Source organism: Sphaeramia orbicularis, chromosome 19, assembly GCF_902148855.1.
Source record: "Sphaeramia orbicularis chromosome 19, fSphaOr1.1, whole genome shotgun sequence".
NCBI classification, from domain to species: domain Eukaryota; kingdom Metazoa; phylum Chordata; class Actinopteri; order Kurtiformes; family Apogonidae; genus Sphaeramia; species Sphaeramia orbicularis.
In genome coordinates, this window is record NC_043975.1 from 5,931,828 (window position 1) to 5,950,491 (window position 18,664).

The 18,664-nt window shown below is 32.9% G+C and overlaps 1 protein-coding gene across 1 annotated transcript in view; it reads right to left on the bottom strand.

Moving 5' to 3' along the window:
* Positions 1 to 18,664, bottom strand: part of entpd1 (ectonucleoside triphosphate diphosphohydrolase 1) — a 53,758-nt gene that overhangs the window by 1,369 nt on the left and 33,725 nt on the right. The window contains exons 6-9 of the mRNA XM_030122518.1: positions 16,252 to 16,455; positions 14,281 to 14,538; positions 7,819 to 7,932; positions 6,468 to 6,605 (exon numbers count right to left, since the gene is read on the bottom strand). Coding sequence (XP_029978378.1) covers positions 6,468 to 6,605; positions 7,819 to 7,932; positions 14,281 to 14,538; positions 16,252 to 16,455 — 714 coding nt within the window. The remainder of the gene's footprint in view (positions 1 to 6,467; positions 6,606 to 7,818; positions 7,933 to 14,280; positions 14,539 to 16,251; positions 16,456 to 18,664) is intronic.

Here is an 18,664-nt window from a genome sequence, read left to right on the forward strand (position 1 = left end):
TCAGTTTTATCGCAGATTTAATACTACTAATACTGCAGTTTTTGGTGAATGTCTGCAAAAAGACACCCAAAGAACAGAAACAAAGTCTAAATTCTGACATTAATGTGTTTTTTGCATGAGTTCTTGTCTTTTACTGCTGTTGTTAAACATCACATGACCCTTGACCTCTTAGGCAGCAGCTGATTTATAGTGTAACTTAACCCCGATGCACTAAAAAAATACCTCCTGTCTCCTTATCCTCAACGCTTTTCCTTGACCTCGATGGAAACACCCATAAGACACTGTGTGTTTGGAGAATCAGGGGTCAAAGGTCGACTGTGGACAACATAAACCACATACTTCCCCTGGTGAGTTCTTATAGTACTGATTAGAGTTTTGTTTTTTTGTTTTTTTCAGTTCTAAAACCTGCACTGCAACTCACGATTTTCTGTTTCATATTTGTTATTGAAGTGTATACAAGAGAAACAGAGGTGCTTACATACACCAGGGTACACTGATGTCAACATTAACCACGTTTGTATACGCCATTAGGTTTAGATTTGCATATTTTTAAGAAGAAATAACAAGGAAACCAAACAAACAATCAAATGAAAGGAATACTAAGACATAGTCTGTGTAAAATAATTAAAATGGTCTCATACTCATAAGAAAAAATAAAAATAAATAAATACATAAAAGAAAAAAATGGAAGGGACTTACATTGGCAGCTCACAATTTTATTTATTTTTAACAGCTTTGTACGGTGACCTTGAGTGTCCTGAAAGGCGCCTATAAATAAAATGTATTATTATTATTATTATTATTATTATTATTATTATTATTATTATTATTATTATTATTATTATTAATTTTAACTGTCTTGATTGATTTAATATTGAATTCTTCATTTTAGTCAACACTGTTTTTAGCTTTTGTTTTAACTATCTCTAATTCCTGTTTAATTTCCTTCTTTATTTTTGTCTTTTCTGCACTTTCCTTTTGTTAAATGTTTTATTCTCTATGATTTTAAGGTAATTTTTTGCCTTTGAAAAGCATTTTGAATTACCATATGTACGAAGAGCGCTATATAAATATATTTGTTTTGTCTAGTGTAGGGTATAAATATGGATATTGTTGCAAAAATATTACCTCATTATCAAAGTAAAAGCAGAAATAGAGATGAATTAAGGTGATATTTAACCCATCAAGACCCAGGGCTACAGCTGTGGCAGTTCCAAAATATATTTTTCTCTGTATTTTTTCTGAAGTGATTAATCACCATTTCTTTTAATATTATCCTCTGTAGTTTGTGGGGATTTTCTCAGCAAAAATCAGATATTTTCCTATATTTAATGCTCTGATCATGTATATGTTCATAAAAGTTCAGATTAAAGTTGAGTGTTATTATATCAGAAACAGGGAAAATTGAAGAAAAAGGGACTTTTTCAGTAAATATATCAATAATTGAACATTATTTTGTAAACTTTCTTACTCGTTTTTGTTAATGTTATATATTATTATATGTGGAGGGGGGGGGGGTTATTTATTTTGTTGCTAAAAAGTGAAGAAAATTGACTTTTTCAGCCAAATCTATCATTATCTGAACACAAATCCAGTGTGTCCATCCATTGTTACTGATCCAGCTCCATCGGTTTTACTTGTAAATCACTGTTGTAGAAGATGACGGTGTTTCCATGGTAACGTCCAAATGGGTCATATCTGATGACCATGAAAAGATGATAAACTGTATTTTACACCAATTATTTACATGTATTAATAGAATCAGTGGATCACCAGGTATTAAACTATTTAGATCAGTAGATGGTTTAGGACACGAAGGGTGAAACCGAGAAAAAAAAAAAAAGGTTTCTTTTATGGGAATAAACTGAATTTTCTGCTGAACTGATGATAACTGAGGAACTATGTTATCAGTTTTAGATTATTACTGTTTATCTCTCAAATTTAATACCAGTCATAACTACAGAATTCATCATCATGAAAGAACCCTCCCTTTATTTTAGGCCTGGTACAAACTGGACCATATTTCTTTATAAAGCACTTATTCATTTATATGAAGACATTTTTATCTTTTAATATAAACACACTCAAATGGTTCCATTCTGCTGAAAACACCACCTGTTTTTCATGATCTTGGAAACTGTAGTTTTACTTGTTATGCAGCAGCAGACATAGGATTAGTGGATTTACAGGTATTAAATAAGCAGTATTTTAGATCAGTAGATGGTTTTGGTCACTAGTGGATGTTTGGGTCTTTATGGGTTAATCAATTATGAGCAACTTATACAAGTTTAGTCAATAATGAAGGCTGATTAAAGGTGAGATGGGGCTAAATTTGGACCAATGAGAAGTGTTATCTAAATGATATGGTATGGTATGGTATGGTATGGTATGGTCTGGTCTGGTCTGGTCTGGTATGCTATGCTATGCTATGCTATGCTATGCTATGGTCTGGTCTGGTATGGTATATAATGGTATGATATGGTCTGGTATGGTCTGGTATGCTATGCTATGCTATGCTGTGCTATGGTATGGTATGGTATGGTCTGGTCTGGTATGGTATGCTAAGCTATGCTATGCTATGCTATGCTATGCTCTGGTATGCTATGCTATACTATGCTATGCTATGCTATGCTATGGTCTGGTATGGTATGATATGGTCTGGTATGGTCTAGTATGCTATGCTATGCTATGCTATGCTATGCATTGCTATGCTATGGTCTGGTATGGTATGGTATGGTCTGATGTGGTATGCTATGCTATGCTCTGGTCTGGTAAGATAAGATAAGATAAGATAAGATAAGATAAGATAAGATAAGATAAGATAAGATAAGATAAGATTCGATTCATTGGTCCCACAGCAGAGAAAATTCACTATAGAAATGAAGAAATCTTGTATAAATACAAATCAAACTGAGCATAATAAAAGAACCTTACAGAGCTACTACACAACTGTATTCTGAATGATTCATTTACAAAACAGGAAGTGGATGAGTGTAACTAAGCTGTGAGGAAATACTTTTTTTTTAATAGTACTGTAACTTCTTACATGATGCATCTTGGAACTAGAGCTTTAACAACTAAACTATAATTATCTGCTTCTGCTTCCACGTTCTGTTCTGAGTCATTTGTATTGGTCGATGAGTCCTGAATCAGTACAATTATGTCACATGAGTCTGTTTATGACGAAAAAAAACATGTTGTAATGTTTATTATCACATCCAGGAGGAACACAGCGTCACCTGTTGGTAACTGGGATACGCTGCAGAGGATTAAACTGTTCAGAAAAAAAAATGAATGAATAAAATAAATGAATGTTTAGTTTGGCTTTAGAGGTATTTTATGAACTGGTATGAAAGAAACATGTTGGTGCTTTATATAAACCTATACAGAAGATGAGAATTATGGGTATTTTTCTTATTTTTTCCTTTCTTTTGTTCTTATTTCATCTTTCTAATGTTATTTTAATGTATTTAATGTGTTTTGTTGATGTTTCAGGTGTAGTTTCATTGCACAAAAACATAATAGACATAAGTAAAATGGGATGTTTATCAATATTTACGTATGGATGAGAGAAACAAACGTCACAGGACTGATTTATTGGTTTTATTCAGTTTTATTTTTGACATTTTACTGCGTGTGTTTATTATTTTAACTTAAGCCTTGGTTTCATTTTCATGCTTTTACTTTGAAGTGTTTTATTGTAGTTCGTAGTTTGTAGTTTGTAGTTAGTAGTATTGTATTGTAGTTCCATTTCCTGTTGCTGCTTAATGAGTTAATGACTCACACCTGTTGAGCAGAGAACAGAACACCTCCAAACCAGGCCAGGCCAGACTGGACCGAACCGGACCGAACCAGGCCAGAAGCAGGTCAGAGACAGATTAGACCTTCGCAGGTGAACTACACATGGACTGAATAGTTGAAACTGTGGTACTGGTGTAGTTTGGACTGTTTTTAGGTCTTGGTTCTATGTCCGTAATAACCTTTGAATTTACTTTTATGAACATCTACATGATCAGTTAATTAAGTACAGGAAATACCTGATTTTCACTGAAAAATGGGAACAATATTATAATAAATGGTGATAAATCGCTTAGGAAAGATTAAATGTGGAGAGAAATTCATGTTTTTATGTAGTCTGATAAATGACAGTGGTTGTAGATGCTTGTTTTTAATGAAATATTTGGCAGAACAGTGACTTTTTCTATAGTTTTCATTGTTTTGATGTAATAAACTTTGACTTTACTCCTTTATACTTTACCCTTTTATGAACATCTACATGATCAGTGAATTAAATATAGGAAAATACCTGCTTTCTGGTGCAAAATGTAGAGGATAATATTGTAATGATTGGTGATAAATCACTTAGGAGTGGTTGAATATTTAAGATATTTATTTTTCATGTAGTTGGATAAATGACAGTGGGTGTAAATGCTTGTTTGTATTTCAGTTAATGATATATTTTGCTTTTCTTTTGGATATAATAACTTTGAATTTACTCTGAGCCACATGATCAGTGAATTAAATACAGGAAAATATCTGTTTTCCAGTGCAAAATGTAGAGGATAATATTGTAATGAATACTGATAAATCACTTAGGGAAAGGTTAAATGGAGAGGGAACTCCATGTTTTTATGTAGTTTGATAAATGACAGTGTTTGTAAATGTTTGTTTCTAATGAAATATTTGGCCGAAAAGTTACTTTTTCTTTAGTTTTTCATTGTTTTGATGAAATAAACTTTGATTTTACTCCTCTATGCTTTAGGCTTTTATGAACATCTACATGATCAGTGAATTAAATATAGGAAAATACCTGCTTTCTGGTGCAAAATGTAGAGGATAATATTGTAATGAATGGTGATAAATCACTTAGGAGTAGTTAAATGTAGAGAGAAATTAATTTTTTCATGTAGTTTGATGAATGACAGTGGTTGTAAATGCTTGTTTTTATTTTCAGTTAACAATATATTTGCTGAAAAAGTCAGTTTTTCCTCAGTTTTTTCTGTTTTGATAAAATAACTTCTGAATTTACTCTGAGCCTTAGTGAAGATCTATATGATCGGTGAATTAAATACAGGAAAATATCTGTTTTCCAGTCCGAAATGCAGAGGATAATATTGTAATGAATAGTGATAAATCACTTACGGAAAGGTTAAATGTAGAGAGAACTCCATGTTTTTATGTACAGTCTACTCTCGTTATACCGCCAACTTCCGTTCACGGCCAAATTGGCGGTATAGCGAAAATGGCGTTACAACGGGTTGCGTCCATAATGTGCATGTCTTTACTATATGATGTCTATGCTGCCTCCGTTAACCCGTTCTAATTGCGTTTCTAAATAAATCTTGATTCTGTTATGTTGTAAGGGATCATTTCAAGTGGGGAAACATTTTAAGCATTATTATACCGTGTCGGGAAATGACACCCCATCATCTTGAGGCTTTGGCTTAATCCCACGTCCTCTTCCCGACATCCTGACCTACTGAGTGTTCTGCGATAAATGAACGGTGGCTGTTCCGTAGACCTACTCGTAGCTTGTCGCAATCAGCGTCTGGCGCGTTTGTTTCAGTGCATTGTTAAAATGTATGTGTACTCGATGGCAGTCACGCTGGCGGTATAACGGTCGGGAAATCAATGGTATAAGTGTTGTTTGTGCATGGAACTGGGCTGGCGGATGGCGATAGGCGGAAATGGCGGTAGCTGATGGAATAATGCATTGGGGATTTTTGTGCAATGGTTTTGGTCGGCGGTGAGCGAAAATGGCGGTATAACGGCGGGCGGTTTAACGAGAGTAGACTGTAGTTTGATAAATGACAGTGGTTGTAGATGCTTTTTTCTAATGAAATATTTGGCAGAAAAGTTACTTTTTCTACAGTTTTCATTGTTTTGATGAAATAAACTTTGACTTTACTGCTTTATACTTTACCCTTTTATGAACATTTACATGATCAGTGAATTAAATACAGGAAAATACCTGCTTTCTGGTGCAAAATGTAGATGATAATATTGTAATGATTGGTGATGAATCACTTAGGAGTGGTTAAATGTTTAGAGATATTTCTTTTTTCATATATTTTTATAAATGACAGTGGTTGTAGATGCTTGTTTCTAATGCCATATTTTGCAGAAAAGTCTGTTTTTCTACAGTTTTGTCTGTTTTCACAATATTTTGTCATTAATACACACTTATATTCTGTGACTTGTAATTTTTTAGTGGAAATGGTGATGTTATAATCCATAAATACAGTATAAATCAGTGAAATAAGACCCTCTGCGACCCAGTTTTGTGAGCCTACTGGGTGTCTGACCTTACAGATAAACCACTTCTGTCAAATTAGTCATTATCTGAAAACACAACGTCCACTAAAGGTCAAATGGTTCCTCATAACTCTCTGGGCCGGATGGGACTGGACCCAGGTGGGGCCCTGGTGCTGATGAACCAGGAAGGGAGTGGCCCGTGATCTACTAACCTTCTTGATGAATTTTATATCGGAGTAGCTCTCTGAGGTAAAGTTGTATCCTTCTGTCAGCAGAGTGAGGATGTACGTGCCAGAAAAACAGTACTCGGCCAAATACTTGACTTTGACTTTTGGATGCTGCTGCTGGATCTGTGGAGACACGGTGAGGACATCACTGACACAGAATAGAATAGAATAGAATAGAATAGAATAGAATAGAATAGAATAGAATAGAATAGAATATTGTCATTGTGTGTGTTATGATATTAGGAGTGCTACTCCAGTCAGTGCAACAATATTAATAAAAAAGAAAACCAATATGTCAGAAAATAAGAACAGAGTGAATATAAAATTACAAAGATGACAAAATAGAAAATAAAATTTCACAAAAAGTTCAATAAGAAACTAAAAGTAAAGTAAAAAATAAACAGACATAAAATGAGAATAGACACAATATTAACACTATTAATAGTATATCTATGAACTAAAGTCTATATAGAATAGAATAGAATAGAATAGAATAGAATAGAATAGCTTTTATTGTCATTGTGTACAATAAAATTAGGAGTGCTACTCCAGTCAGTGAAACAACATAAATAAAAATGTATGTATGTCTGAAAATAAGACTACAGTGAATATAAAATTTAAAAAAAAAAAAAAAAACTAAACAAAAAAGACAAGAAAATAGAATATAAAATTTTACAAAAAGTAAAATAAGAATAGAACTAAAAAATTGAATAATAATTAACATAGACATAAAATGAGAATAGGCACAATATTAACAGTATGTATATCTATGAACTAAAGTCTATAAGAATAGAATAGAATAGAATAGAATAGAATAGAATAGAATAGAATAGCCTTGTATTGTCATTGCGTGTACAATGAAATTAATGCTACTCCAGTCAGCGCAACAATATTAATTAAAAAATATATATGTCAGAAAATAAGAATAGAGTGAATATAAAATTACAAAAAGTAAAAATAAATAGAATACACATTTTACAAAATTAAAATAAGAATAAAACTAAATGTAGAATAAGAATAAAAAGTCATAAAATATGAACATTTGCTAAATATGAACTTTATGTAACAGTATGTATACAAATGTAACAGTACGTATATCTATGAACTCAAGTCTATGTAAAAATAGTGCATTTGTCTTTGGATAAATATTGAATAAATATTGCATTTTTATTGCAGAACAGAGGATTTTGCACAAACTTATTGCACCTAATTTACATTAAACATTGTTATTGCACATTGAGGGAAGTGATTGTACAAGAAGAACACCAGTTATTTTTGCAAAAACTCATAAAACGTGGAGGAAGTGTGTGTGTGTTTTTGTGGGTGTAAAAGTGACCTCATTCCAGGGCGTTGCGCAGTAGCGTGTTAGCTTCTCCTTGACCACCTCCAGGGGGATGGACGTATCAGTCAGGTTGAGGAAGTTCATCACAAAGTAGTACGCAGAGAAAGCCTGCAGAGAAACAGGATGTGGATGTTACTCATTATCCGTTATTTATTTTTACCTTGGATACAGTTACCAGTACTCAGCAACAGCAAACATAAGGAACAAACCTAGAGTCTGTTTTTCATTGATTCAATCAGTTTTTCAGAAATGTTGATGCTAAATTTACTCAAAACACACAAGAATTGACATGTGTACCTGTGTAATCTTTAACCTTAGATGCATAAGTGGGTCAAAAATGACCCAGTGAGGTGGTTTTCTTGTAATATCTTTGTAATAAAAAGTTTTTATTATTACATGTTCCACATATTGCTGAAAAAACATGTTATAGACATTATGCTATTTTAATTGTTAACTTAACCTTTATAGATTTTATGAAATTATAGTTTTGTATTAGAACCCCAAGCTTCCAGAGGTGGGTCAAAATGATCCACATTCATTTTCAATGGAATTTCATCTGAACCTTTGATTCATTAAACAACAAAACCAAAGGACTCACTCACTCACTAAATGGATGTTGACATTATTCTGTTGCTGTTATATACTACATACTACTGTTATTAATATAGTAATATATTATACTATATTGTTATATGCTATAAATACTTAGCTTTTCAAATGATAAAAAAAAAAAAAAAAAAAATTAAATTGTTAGAAATGTAAAAAAAAAAAAAAAAGCAGACAAATAAACAATATTTCAGACATGACAATCATTCCTTTGTGGACCCAAATATAATAGAAAGAAGTGGTGTCCCTCGCACATATTGTAGTTTATTTTGGCAAACCAAACCAAAAACAATACCCCTTGCTTCCCCTTCGAGAGGCAGGGTAATGATTATTTTTAACATAATAAAATGACAAAAGTGGCATAAAAACACATTGATTTTAACACAGGTTATTTTTGATCCACTTATGGAAGAGTGGAAGGTCCAAACACTGGTGCATCAAAGGGTTAAACACTTAAAATACCTGTAGTGTCTCCACTAAAATGAATAAATTGTAGAAGTTTACAAGAGGGTTTGAATCCCATCCAAAAACCACATCAGACAAACTCACAGGAAGCAAATGTTTCCATGTGTCCTTGTGTTATTTTACACTTTAACGGCTCAGTTACTTTTTAACTGAAGTATCGAATAACTTGGATAATTAGTTTTTAACAGAAACAGTGAAACAACTCACATGTTAATTTACAGGCGTCAGTAAATGAAGCTATTCTCGTCTTTTCTCACACATTTAATCCATATTTTTAAAGTAAATTCTTTTCAGTCTAATCAAAGCAAATAGATATGCCAGTTTTATGTCAGAATTTAGCTTGTAAAAGTGACGTATGTGTTTATTAAAATTTTGACAGAAACGAATGAATGAATGTCATTTTTGATTTGCTGATTATTATGTTTCTTTGTTAAGGATTTTTTTTTTTTTTTTCTTACCAATGCCGTTAAGTCAGTGTTATTGTTAATCTTTGATGTGTCCAAAACTCTGATATGAAACAATACTACACTCCTCCACCATATAGTATACGGAAAATATCACATATGGGTTTTTTTAAATTATTTTTTGAATAAAATCAATATTTCCTTAAAGTTTAATGGGGGATTTTTTTTCCTAAGTGAGATGTGAAGAAAGTAGATGGTTAATTGTGGTAGAAAATTATTATTTACAGTCAGAGAATGAAAAATATTTTACAAATTTAGAGGTGGAACATTTAAAATCATAGTCATGGATTAAAAAATCAAAATTAATATTGCGAGAAATTAAGTAAAAACCATCTCTGAGGCATTTTGCAAGCAAAAATAACAATTTAAACCAAACTAACCACTGCAATTCAGTAATATTTATCCAATATAAAACTATATTATGACTATAGAAAAGAAACACCTGAATTCAATGTGTCCCAATACTTTTGTCCATATAGAGTATCACTTATTGAAGTAAAATCCTGTTGTGATTAGGTGTTAATGGACATATATTGACTTGTGTATGACTCCAAACCCTCCTGGAACCGTTCTGTTTTCAGATTTAGAATCCAATTGTATCTGATTTAGGAGTAAAATCATTGTTGACTTGTGTTTCCACTCGTAACGTCTTCCAAAAACACAGTGTGTCCAGCTCACGTTTCAGTCGTCTATAAACTGTTAACAGCTCAAACAAATGATTTTCCTCCTCTGAACCTCTCACATGGTTTCATTTAACTGAATATTCAACTCATCCAGGAATATGTCAGCAAAAATAAAGATTAGAGAAAAAGAACAGAAACTGAAAACACATTTGTGCATCACATCTTTGTTTTCTGTTTTGTTTTTTTTGTTTCTTCTCACAACAAGCGTTAATAATCTCATCAGTCATACTGCTTTTACATCAGGTTTAGGTACATTTAGTTACTAATGCTCATGTATTTTCACTAAAGTACAGTTATTCATGCAGGAACTTAACCCTCAGAGCTCTAAGGGTATGTTCTTGATTTCTACATCCTTTCTAAAATTCACCTTCTTAAAGCACCTGCTATTAACACAAAACCCAAATGTTTAATATTAAAATATTCAGGATAGGCTCAGCTTTATGAAAACTGAGGCTGTTTTTGTCCTGAAGCACTGTAGAAAGAGATCATTCAGAGCAAATCCTTAAAGTTTGAAGTGAAAATGATGAAATCTTTTGTAAAAACACGCCTTCACTCATGTGGATGAAGTGTTTTGGTGTTGAAATAGATTTTAACAAAGTCATAGCTTCATAAAAGTAGTGGGATATATGAATAAGATAAGAGTTAAGTGTAGAAAATATGTCTAAAATACATTTTGTAATACTGTTTTTGGAGCATAAATGTTATCTGTCATTCTACTTTCAATAAATGTCTCAAATGTCAATAAATGAGGCTGAATAACTTGATATTACAGACTGACATTCATTAGACGTGTGCAAATGATAAAGGAACATTATAATATATATATACAGGGTGGGGAAGCAAAATTTACAATGACCATTTACTTGTTTTTTTCTCAGCAGGCACTACGTCAATTGTTTTGAAACCAAACATATATTGATGTCATAATCATACCTAACACTATTATCCATACCTTTTCAGAAACTTTTGCCCATATGAGTAATCAGGAAAGCAAACGTCAAAGAGTGTGTGATTTGCTGAATGCACTCGTCACACCAAAGGAGATTTCAAAAATAGTTGGAGTGTCCATAAAGACTGTTTATAATGGAAAGAAGAGAATGACTATGAGCAAAACTATTACCAGAAAGTCTGGAAGATACTATTAAAGAAGAATGGGAGAAGTTGTCACCTGAATATTTGAGGAACACTTGCGCAAGTTTCAGGAAGCGTGTGAAGGCAGTTATTGAGAAAGAAGGAGGACACATAGAATAAAAACATTTTCTATTATGGACATTTTCTTGTGGCAAATAAATTGTCATGACTTTCAATAAACTAATTGGTCATACACTGTCTTTCAATCCCTGCCTCAAAATATTGTAAATTTTGCTTCCCCACCCTGTATACATTTCATTTAGAATACAATATTTAAAGTATTGACAAACTGTATATTTATTTCTGTTTATTTTGTTATATGTATTCATTTTTGTTTTATTCATGCCGTGCATTAAAACAGTTCCTGTTTTAGGGCGGGCCTTAGTAATTCCTGAGTGCCTGTTGGTTGGTAAAAGTTGACAGACAAGGGACTCAACCCTTTACGTTCCACAAGTTGATGGACAAAGGACTGATCTAATTCTGTACAGTAAGACGTGTACATGTGTTTGTGTATTGATCTGTGATTGGCTCTAACTCCGGCTGTCAATCACATGGGACATAAATGGAGTGTGTAACAGATAGATGAGACGTTCTGTTCATGGAAGTATCTGAACCGTTTTTCTACAGCGTAACATTAGAAAAAATATTAATAAAACATAGCGGAACTGTCGTGAAAACATGTCTGTGCATGTGCTGCAATTACAGGTTTTTAAAACTATAACATCCTCCTGAAACCCAGCGATGTGTTTTTGTCCTGTAATGGACAAGAGTTTCACAGCTTTACATAAAAACAAACAAAAAAAACTATCTACTGCAAAAGATATTCCATAAAAAAAGAAAATGTATCTGACAAATCTGTTGCACTGTTCCATTTCCAATCAACAAAATGATTTAATCTTAATAAAAGCTTTTAAAGCATTTAAAAAACGTATACTTTCGTCAGCCTAAGGAGGATGTCTCATGTTTCTAAGATGAAAAAATGCATTTTGTAAAACCTAGACATGACCTCTAAACACAACCCCAGGATGTCCATATAAGGAGTTGTACATTATTCCCATGGCACTTTACCCAGGATGCACCTGCAGCACAGATCCATAACACAAGGGTTAACTTAAGAGTATTTAAGGCATTATTAATACTTTTATTTGAGAATGTTTCTTCAACTGTTGGATAAAATAGATTTAGTCAAGGTCCTCCAGGTGAAACCTCATTAACATACATTTGCATAACTATCACAAATTACTCCTTTAAGTGCTCCCATTACATGAGATTTTCTGGAAGTCAGTATTCTTTTCCAGATAAGGAACGTAAAGGTCAACCAGTAGCACTTACTGCTCCCATTAAAGCCTGTAAAACCTGAAGTCCAGCTACGCCCAGAACACAGACGCTGCCCAGTGGACTTTAACACATGATTCTAGCTGTTGTGTAACACGTCCAACTGTCTGAACAGTGTTGGGAGTAACACGTTACAAAAGTAATGCATTACAGGAACAGATTCCTTTTTGCTGTAAGTAGTAAGCAGTAATGTAAGACATTATTAATACATCTTCAGTAATATTTCACTCGGTACATGTTCAATAGGGCCCATAATTTAATTGCTCAAATGAAAAAAAAAAAACAGCAAGACCGTGAGACCTTAAGGCACAGGTGTCAAACATGTGGCCCGGGGCCCAAATCTGGCCCGCCAAAGGTTCTATTCTGGCCCACAGGATGAAAGTGCAAAAATGAACCTGAACAGTCAAGGTCGTCCAAATCATTTTGGTTCAGGTTCCACATACAGACCAATGTGATCTCCAGTAAAAATAACAACACAATTACCCATAATTAATGACAACTACAAATTTTCTTCGTGAAAAATTGTGGAAAAAATTTAAGTGAAAAAACATAACATTATACTGTGAAAATATTAAAATTTACAAAACTATTATTTCACAGTAAAATACAAATAAATACATAAATAAAAACAAAGATGAACAACTCGAAATGTGCAATTTTAACAATATTCTGCCTGTTACTAAATGTTTTGTGCAATTTAAAAAAAGCTTTAAGTTGTCAAATTCTCAAGGGCTATGAAAGTAATATGATTTCAAAGTGACTTAAGAAACTGAATGTAGAATAATTTGTGTTAATGTTTTTTCTGCTGCAACTTCAGGTGTGGAGTTGGAGTAAGGATGGGAATAGGAGAAGCAGAAATAAGCCTCAGGCTTCAGCTTCTTCCTTTTTCAGTTAACAATTGTGTTAATTTTATGTTTGTTTGGGTTTTTTTTTTTTATATGTATGTGTTTTGTACATAACTGAAATAAATATTCATTCATTCATTCATTCATTTATGGATCCACTGTGATCTGGAGTTGCGTTAATAATAATAAGAGATGGAATATTGTAGAAATTGTTCAAATTTTAGTTCCAAACTCCAAAATTTTGACAATATTCTGCCTGTTGCCAAATGTTTATGTAATATTGTGTGTAATGTACATGTATAAATAATAAGTTGAGGCATAATATTGTTAAAATTGCACTAATTTTTAAAATGAAATTTCTGTTTTTCAGGTTTTTCACATCTTTTTTTGTAAAATGTAAATATTCTCATAATTTAATTGGGATTTTTTTTTGTACTAAAACAAAAACAAAAACTTGTATTTGTCATTATTTATAGGTTATTAAGTCATTATTTTGCTGGTCTGGCCCGCTTGAGATCAAACTGAGCTGAATATGGCCCCTGAACCAAAATGAGTTTGACAGCCCTGTTGTAGACCGTAGCATTACTTACTGAGCTATCCATACACAGGTACTTCAGGGCGCAAATTTATGCATCCCCAGGTTCTCCTATCTCTTTTATTTGTGTGTGTGTGTGTGTGGGGGGGGGGGGGGGGTGGGGGGGGTTGGCTCTACTGCATATGCACCATTTATGACTAGAGTCTGTATGTACTGTATGTAACTCTCAAGTAATACAGGAGTCATGTAATGCATTACAATTCTAGGACAGTAATATTGTAAGGTAAGGAATTACTTTTAAATAACAGTAACAAGTAATCTGTAATGGATTACAGTTTGGAAGTAACTTGCACAACACTGCTGAACACACACTGAAATCACGAAGTACTGACCCCGAACGGCCCCTGCACCAGAGGCTGGAAGACCCCGTTGAAGGAGCACTGGCTGTATTTGCAGTTGGTGAAGTTGAAGACTTTCTTCACCATTTCCTGACACTGGAGGAAGTCTCCTCTGCCGCTGTGGGTGAAGGTCGCCGGGGCCCCGCTGGGTTTCCTGTCCGACACACAGGGGCTGTCGTACAGCACCGAGTAGTTCTTTGTCTCCATGTAACCGCTGTGGAAACACGGATCTGCAACATTTCCTAGACCTGACTAGGAGAAAGAGATTTAAGAGAACAGAAAGAGGGAGTCACTTCACCACAGCAGGAAGTCAGAAACTGAACTGGAACTGATGGAACCCATCAAGACCCAAACACACACCAGCATCTAAACTGTTTAACACCTGTTGATCCACTAATCCTATCAATACATGTCAATAACTGGTGTAAAATGCAGTTATTCATCTTTTCATGGTCATCAGATATGACCCATTTGGACGTTCAGAGGCTTCGTAGTTACCGTGGAAACATGTCATCTTCTACAACATTGATTTACAGTAAAACCCATAGAGTTGGATCAGTGACAGTGGATGAAAACATGTTCAGTTAATATTATATTTTACATTTTAAGTCAGTTTTTATTCAGTTTTCTCTGTTTTGATATAATAACCTTTGAATTTACACTGAATTTTCTTGAACATCTACATGATCAATTAATTGAATATAGGAAAATATAGGATTTACACTGAAAAATGCTGAAAAATACAGAGGATAATATTATAATAAATGGTGATAAATCACTTAAAAAAAGGTCAAATAGAGAGAAAAATTCATTTGGGAACTGGCACAAAAGTAGCACTGGGTCTTTATGGGTTAATACAGAGGATAATACACAAAAGACACAATAATATAGTAATAATGTACAGTATTATAACACTTTTAGTTCAGTTTTTCTGTGTCTTTTAAGACCATGTACATATGCTCTGTATTTTCTGGCCGTATCTGAAGAAAAGAGAATGAGAAATAAATATGTATGCTCATAAATACCATTTAAATTTTAAGAATATTTAATTCTAAATTCTCTATTTATAAAAATATTTATTTATATAAAAAACAAATTTCCCACTTTCCTTTATATTTCACTCACTTTTTTTTTTCTACCTGTTTTTTGCGATGGTGTGTTGTATGTTGCTGCTGTCAACTGTGAAATTTCCCCACAGTGGGATCAATAAAGTCTTATCTTATCAATAAAGTCTTATCTTATTTCAACCCTGACAAAGCAAACAAACTTTTGCATAGGAGGGCATCACAGTGAAAAGAAAATCTACAAAAAAAACAACAACCAGGAAAACAGATCTAGACATTAAAACAAATAGGGTGTGTTTAGAAATTGTATATTGTGTTCTGCATCTTTTTATTTCTAAGTAAATAAATCCGATTTCCAATATATCCCAATGTTATAATACAATCTTATTGCTGCACTGGAAAAAGTATTTAAAAAAGTATGAAACACAGTGTGAGTGAATGTAAAAAATCACAGTGGAATGGCATTAAATGAAGAAAAAACACTAAATGACTGTCCAATTTATATTAATGAATATTTAGTAAGAAAACTAACGAATGAGGTAAAAAATATTTTGTACTTCCGTAACACTGGTCAATAATAAGATCCTAGAAGAAAAACACCTTAGTTAAACCAATTACTATTACTTTACTTAAATATTACCATTACTGTCATCAAAGTAACAGAACTTCAAAAAAGAAATTCACCAGCATAGTGTCTATATTAGCTATTTTCAACATTTATTGAGAATCCTTAACATTCATTCATTCATTTTTATCCAGAACTCTGATATAATGTATAAATATTAATAAGTTATTTTGAATATAATTGATTCATAAACGTAAAACATGAGTAAAATAAAGGAAAAGCTCAGTTTGTTCAGCTCAGTTTCTGATTTTAGTGAAACACCGGTGTGAAGTTTACCTGTGTTAGGTGTGCGAGGACCAGACGGAGAACCTGGTCTTTTCCGTAACACAGGAAGCTGTGAGTGTACAGGTTGTAGTCGTTTCCATAAAGCCGGAAGGTCACAGAGTTGGCGGGCGACTCTGAACCGTCAAAGCTGTCTGATATGAAGCTGATCTGGGTGGACGCCCCCCCGAGGTCCAGAGCCCCCGTGGTTTCCAGGCCCTGCAGCACAAACAGTGACGTTAATGTAGAACAATGAGAGTTTTTATAATCCTCTTATTCTGTTTGTACTGCGAGACCTTATCAACACATTTAACATTTGACTGTAACAGTGAGGAGACAAAAAATGTGCATAAATGGATGTAGTTTCATCTATTTGTTATATTTTCCTAAACATTAAAACCATCCAGTTGTAAGACATATGTTCGAGGTATCATAACTTCATTTAAAGCAGATGTTCAGTAGTTTTAGATGCCACATAAATGCATTCAGATGGAGGTAACAGGCTTATCGTTTTCATTTCCTGTCTTCGGTAAAACAATATGCACATTTGAAACGCTTAAATTAATGTATTGGCAAAAATCTGGCGATACGATACAAATCACAATACTAGGATCACAATACGATATGTCACAATATATCATGATACTGTCAAAAAAGCAATTTTATTTTAAATGATTATTTCCTTGAAGAATTGCATTACCCCAGAAATATGCACAAATACTAAACACATTTTTATTTGATCAGAACAGGATCTGATGCTATATCACAAAATGTTCCTGTGTTAAAACTTAAATTATGTTTTACAGACATTACAGTTTAAGATCCTGTCCAAATGTTCACATTCTATTGGTTCAGAACTAACATCATAACATTATTTGTGTTCAATCCCAACAAAGGAACTAACATTATTTAATAAAAGAGTGTTAAATAATAATAAATAAAATACAAACAAAAAGAAAAAAAAAAAAAGAACCTCCACAATATCTGCATTTGAATAAGTACCTAAAAATATTGATACAGTACTTTTTAATATCGATACAGTATTGTGAAATGAAATATCATGATATATAGCAGAACCGATATTTTCTTACAGCCCTATTAATCAATACAAACTACATACTTCTAGGCAGTGTTAAAGGGCAAATATGTAGCATTTCTGTTGTAAATATATATATATTTTTTTTTAAATGACCTAAAATCTCTTTATTCCACCACATTTCACTTCTAAAGTAAAGGGACATCAACAATATTGTTGGAGACAGTGTGGACACAAATGTGCTAATCATTCTCATATTTTCTGGACATGTACAAAATTAAAGTTTTTGTTGGAAAAAAGGGTTTTTGAAATGATTGAGGGCATTATGACTTTCACAATTCCTAAGGATCCCAAGTTGTTATTATTATTATTATTATTATTTTTTTTTTTTTTTTGCTGGGACTGCTACCTGGAGATGTATTAGAGAAAGAAGACAAATACCTCTTTAAAATTCTTATAATTGCTTCCAAAAAGGCCATAACAAGGAACTGGCTTAAAACTGATGCACCCTGTGAGGATCAGTGGCTATAACAGAGGAAATCTGCTCTATGGAAAGATTGACTTATACCTACGGCTCAAGGAACATATCTTCATAAAGTGCCAGAGAAAATGGCTGGCCTATAAACAAAACAGTGCATAATTACTACTGTGTGTCACTGAAATATTTTGCGTTCAACCAGTGATCCCTAGTCTCTGTGTTATATTGTCTGTGGAAAAAACAAATAAAAAAAAGTAAAAAAAAACAAAAAAACCAAAATGACCTAAAATCAGCAATAGTGTTCAGAACAGAGGTGTCAAACATACGGCCTGGGGGCCAAATGTGGCCTGCCAAAGGTTCTAATCCGACCCGTGGGGTGAATTTGTGAAACGTAAAAATTACACTTAAGATATTCACAAAACTTTTAGTTCAGTATCCACACACAGATCAGTAAAATAGTATCATAATAACCTATAAATACTCACAACTCCAAATCTTTCTCTTTGTAAATATAAACATTTTTATGTAATTTTCCTGAATTTACATTAAAACAAACTATCATTTCACAAAAAATGTAAATAACCTGAACAAATATGAAAAATCTGAAAAGTCTTAAGAGAAGTAAGTGTAATTTTTTTATTCTGCCTGTTAGTAAATATTTTGTGTATTTGTAAGTTACAATGCACATGTGTAAATGATCAACTGAGGCAGGTAATTATTAAAATTGCACTTATTTTTTTAAAAGTAATTTTAGGTTCATGTTATTCACATTGTTTTAAAAAAACAGTTTACAGATGTAAACATTTTCATCACTTTCATCACTGACATTATTTAGATATAAGTATGTTATTATTTTACTGGTCCGGCCCTCTTCAGACCAAATTTGGCTCCTGAATTAAAATGAGTTCGACACC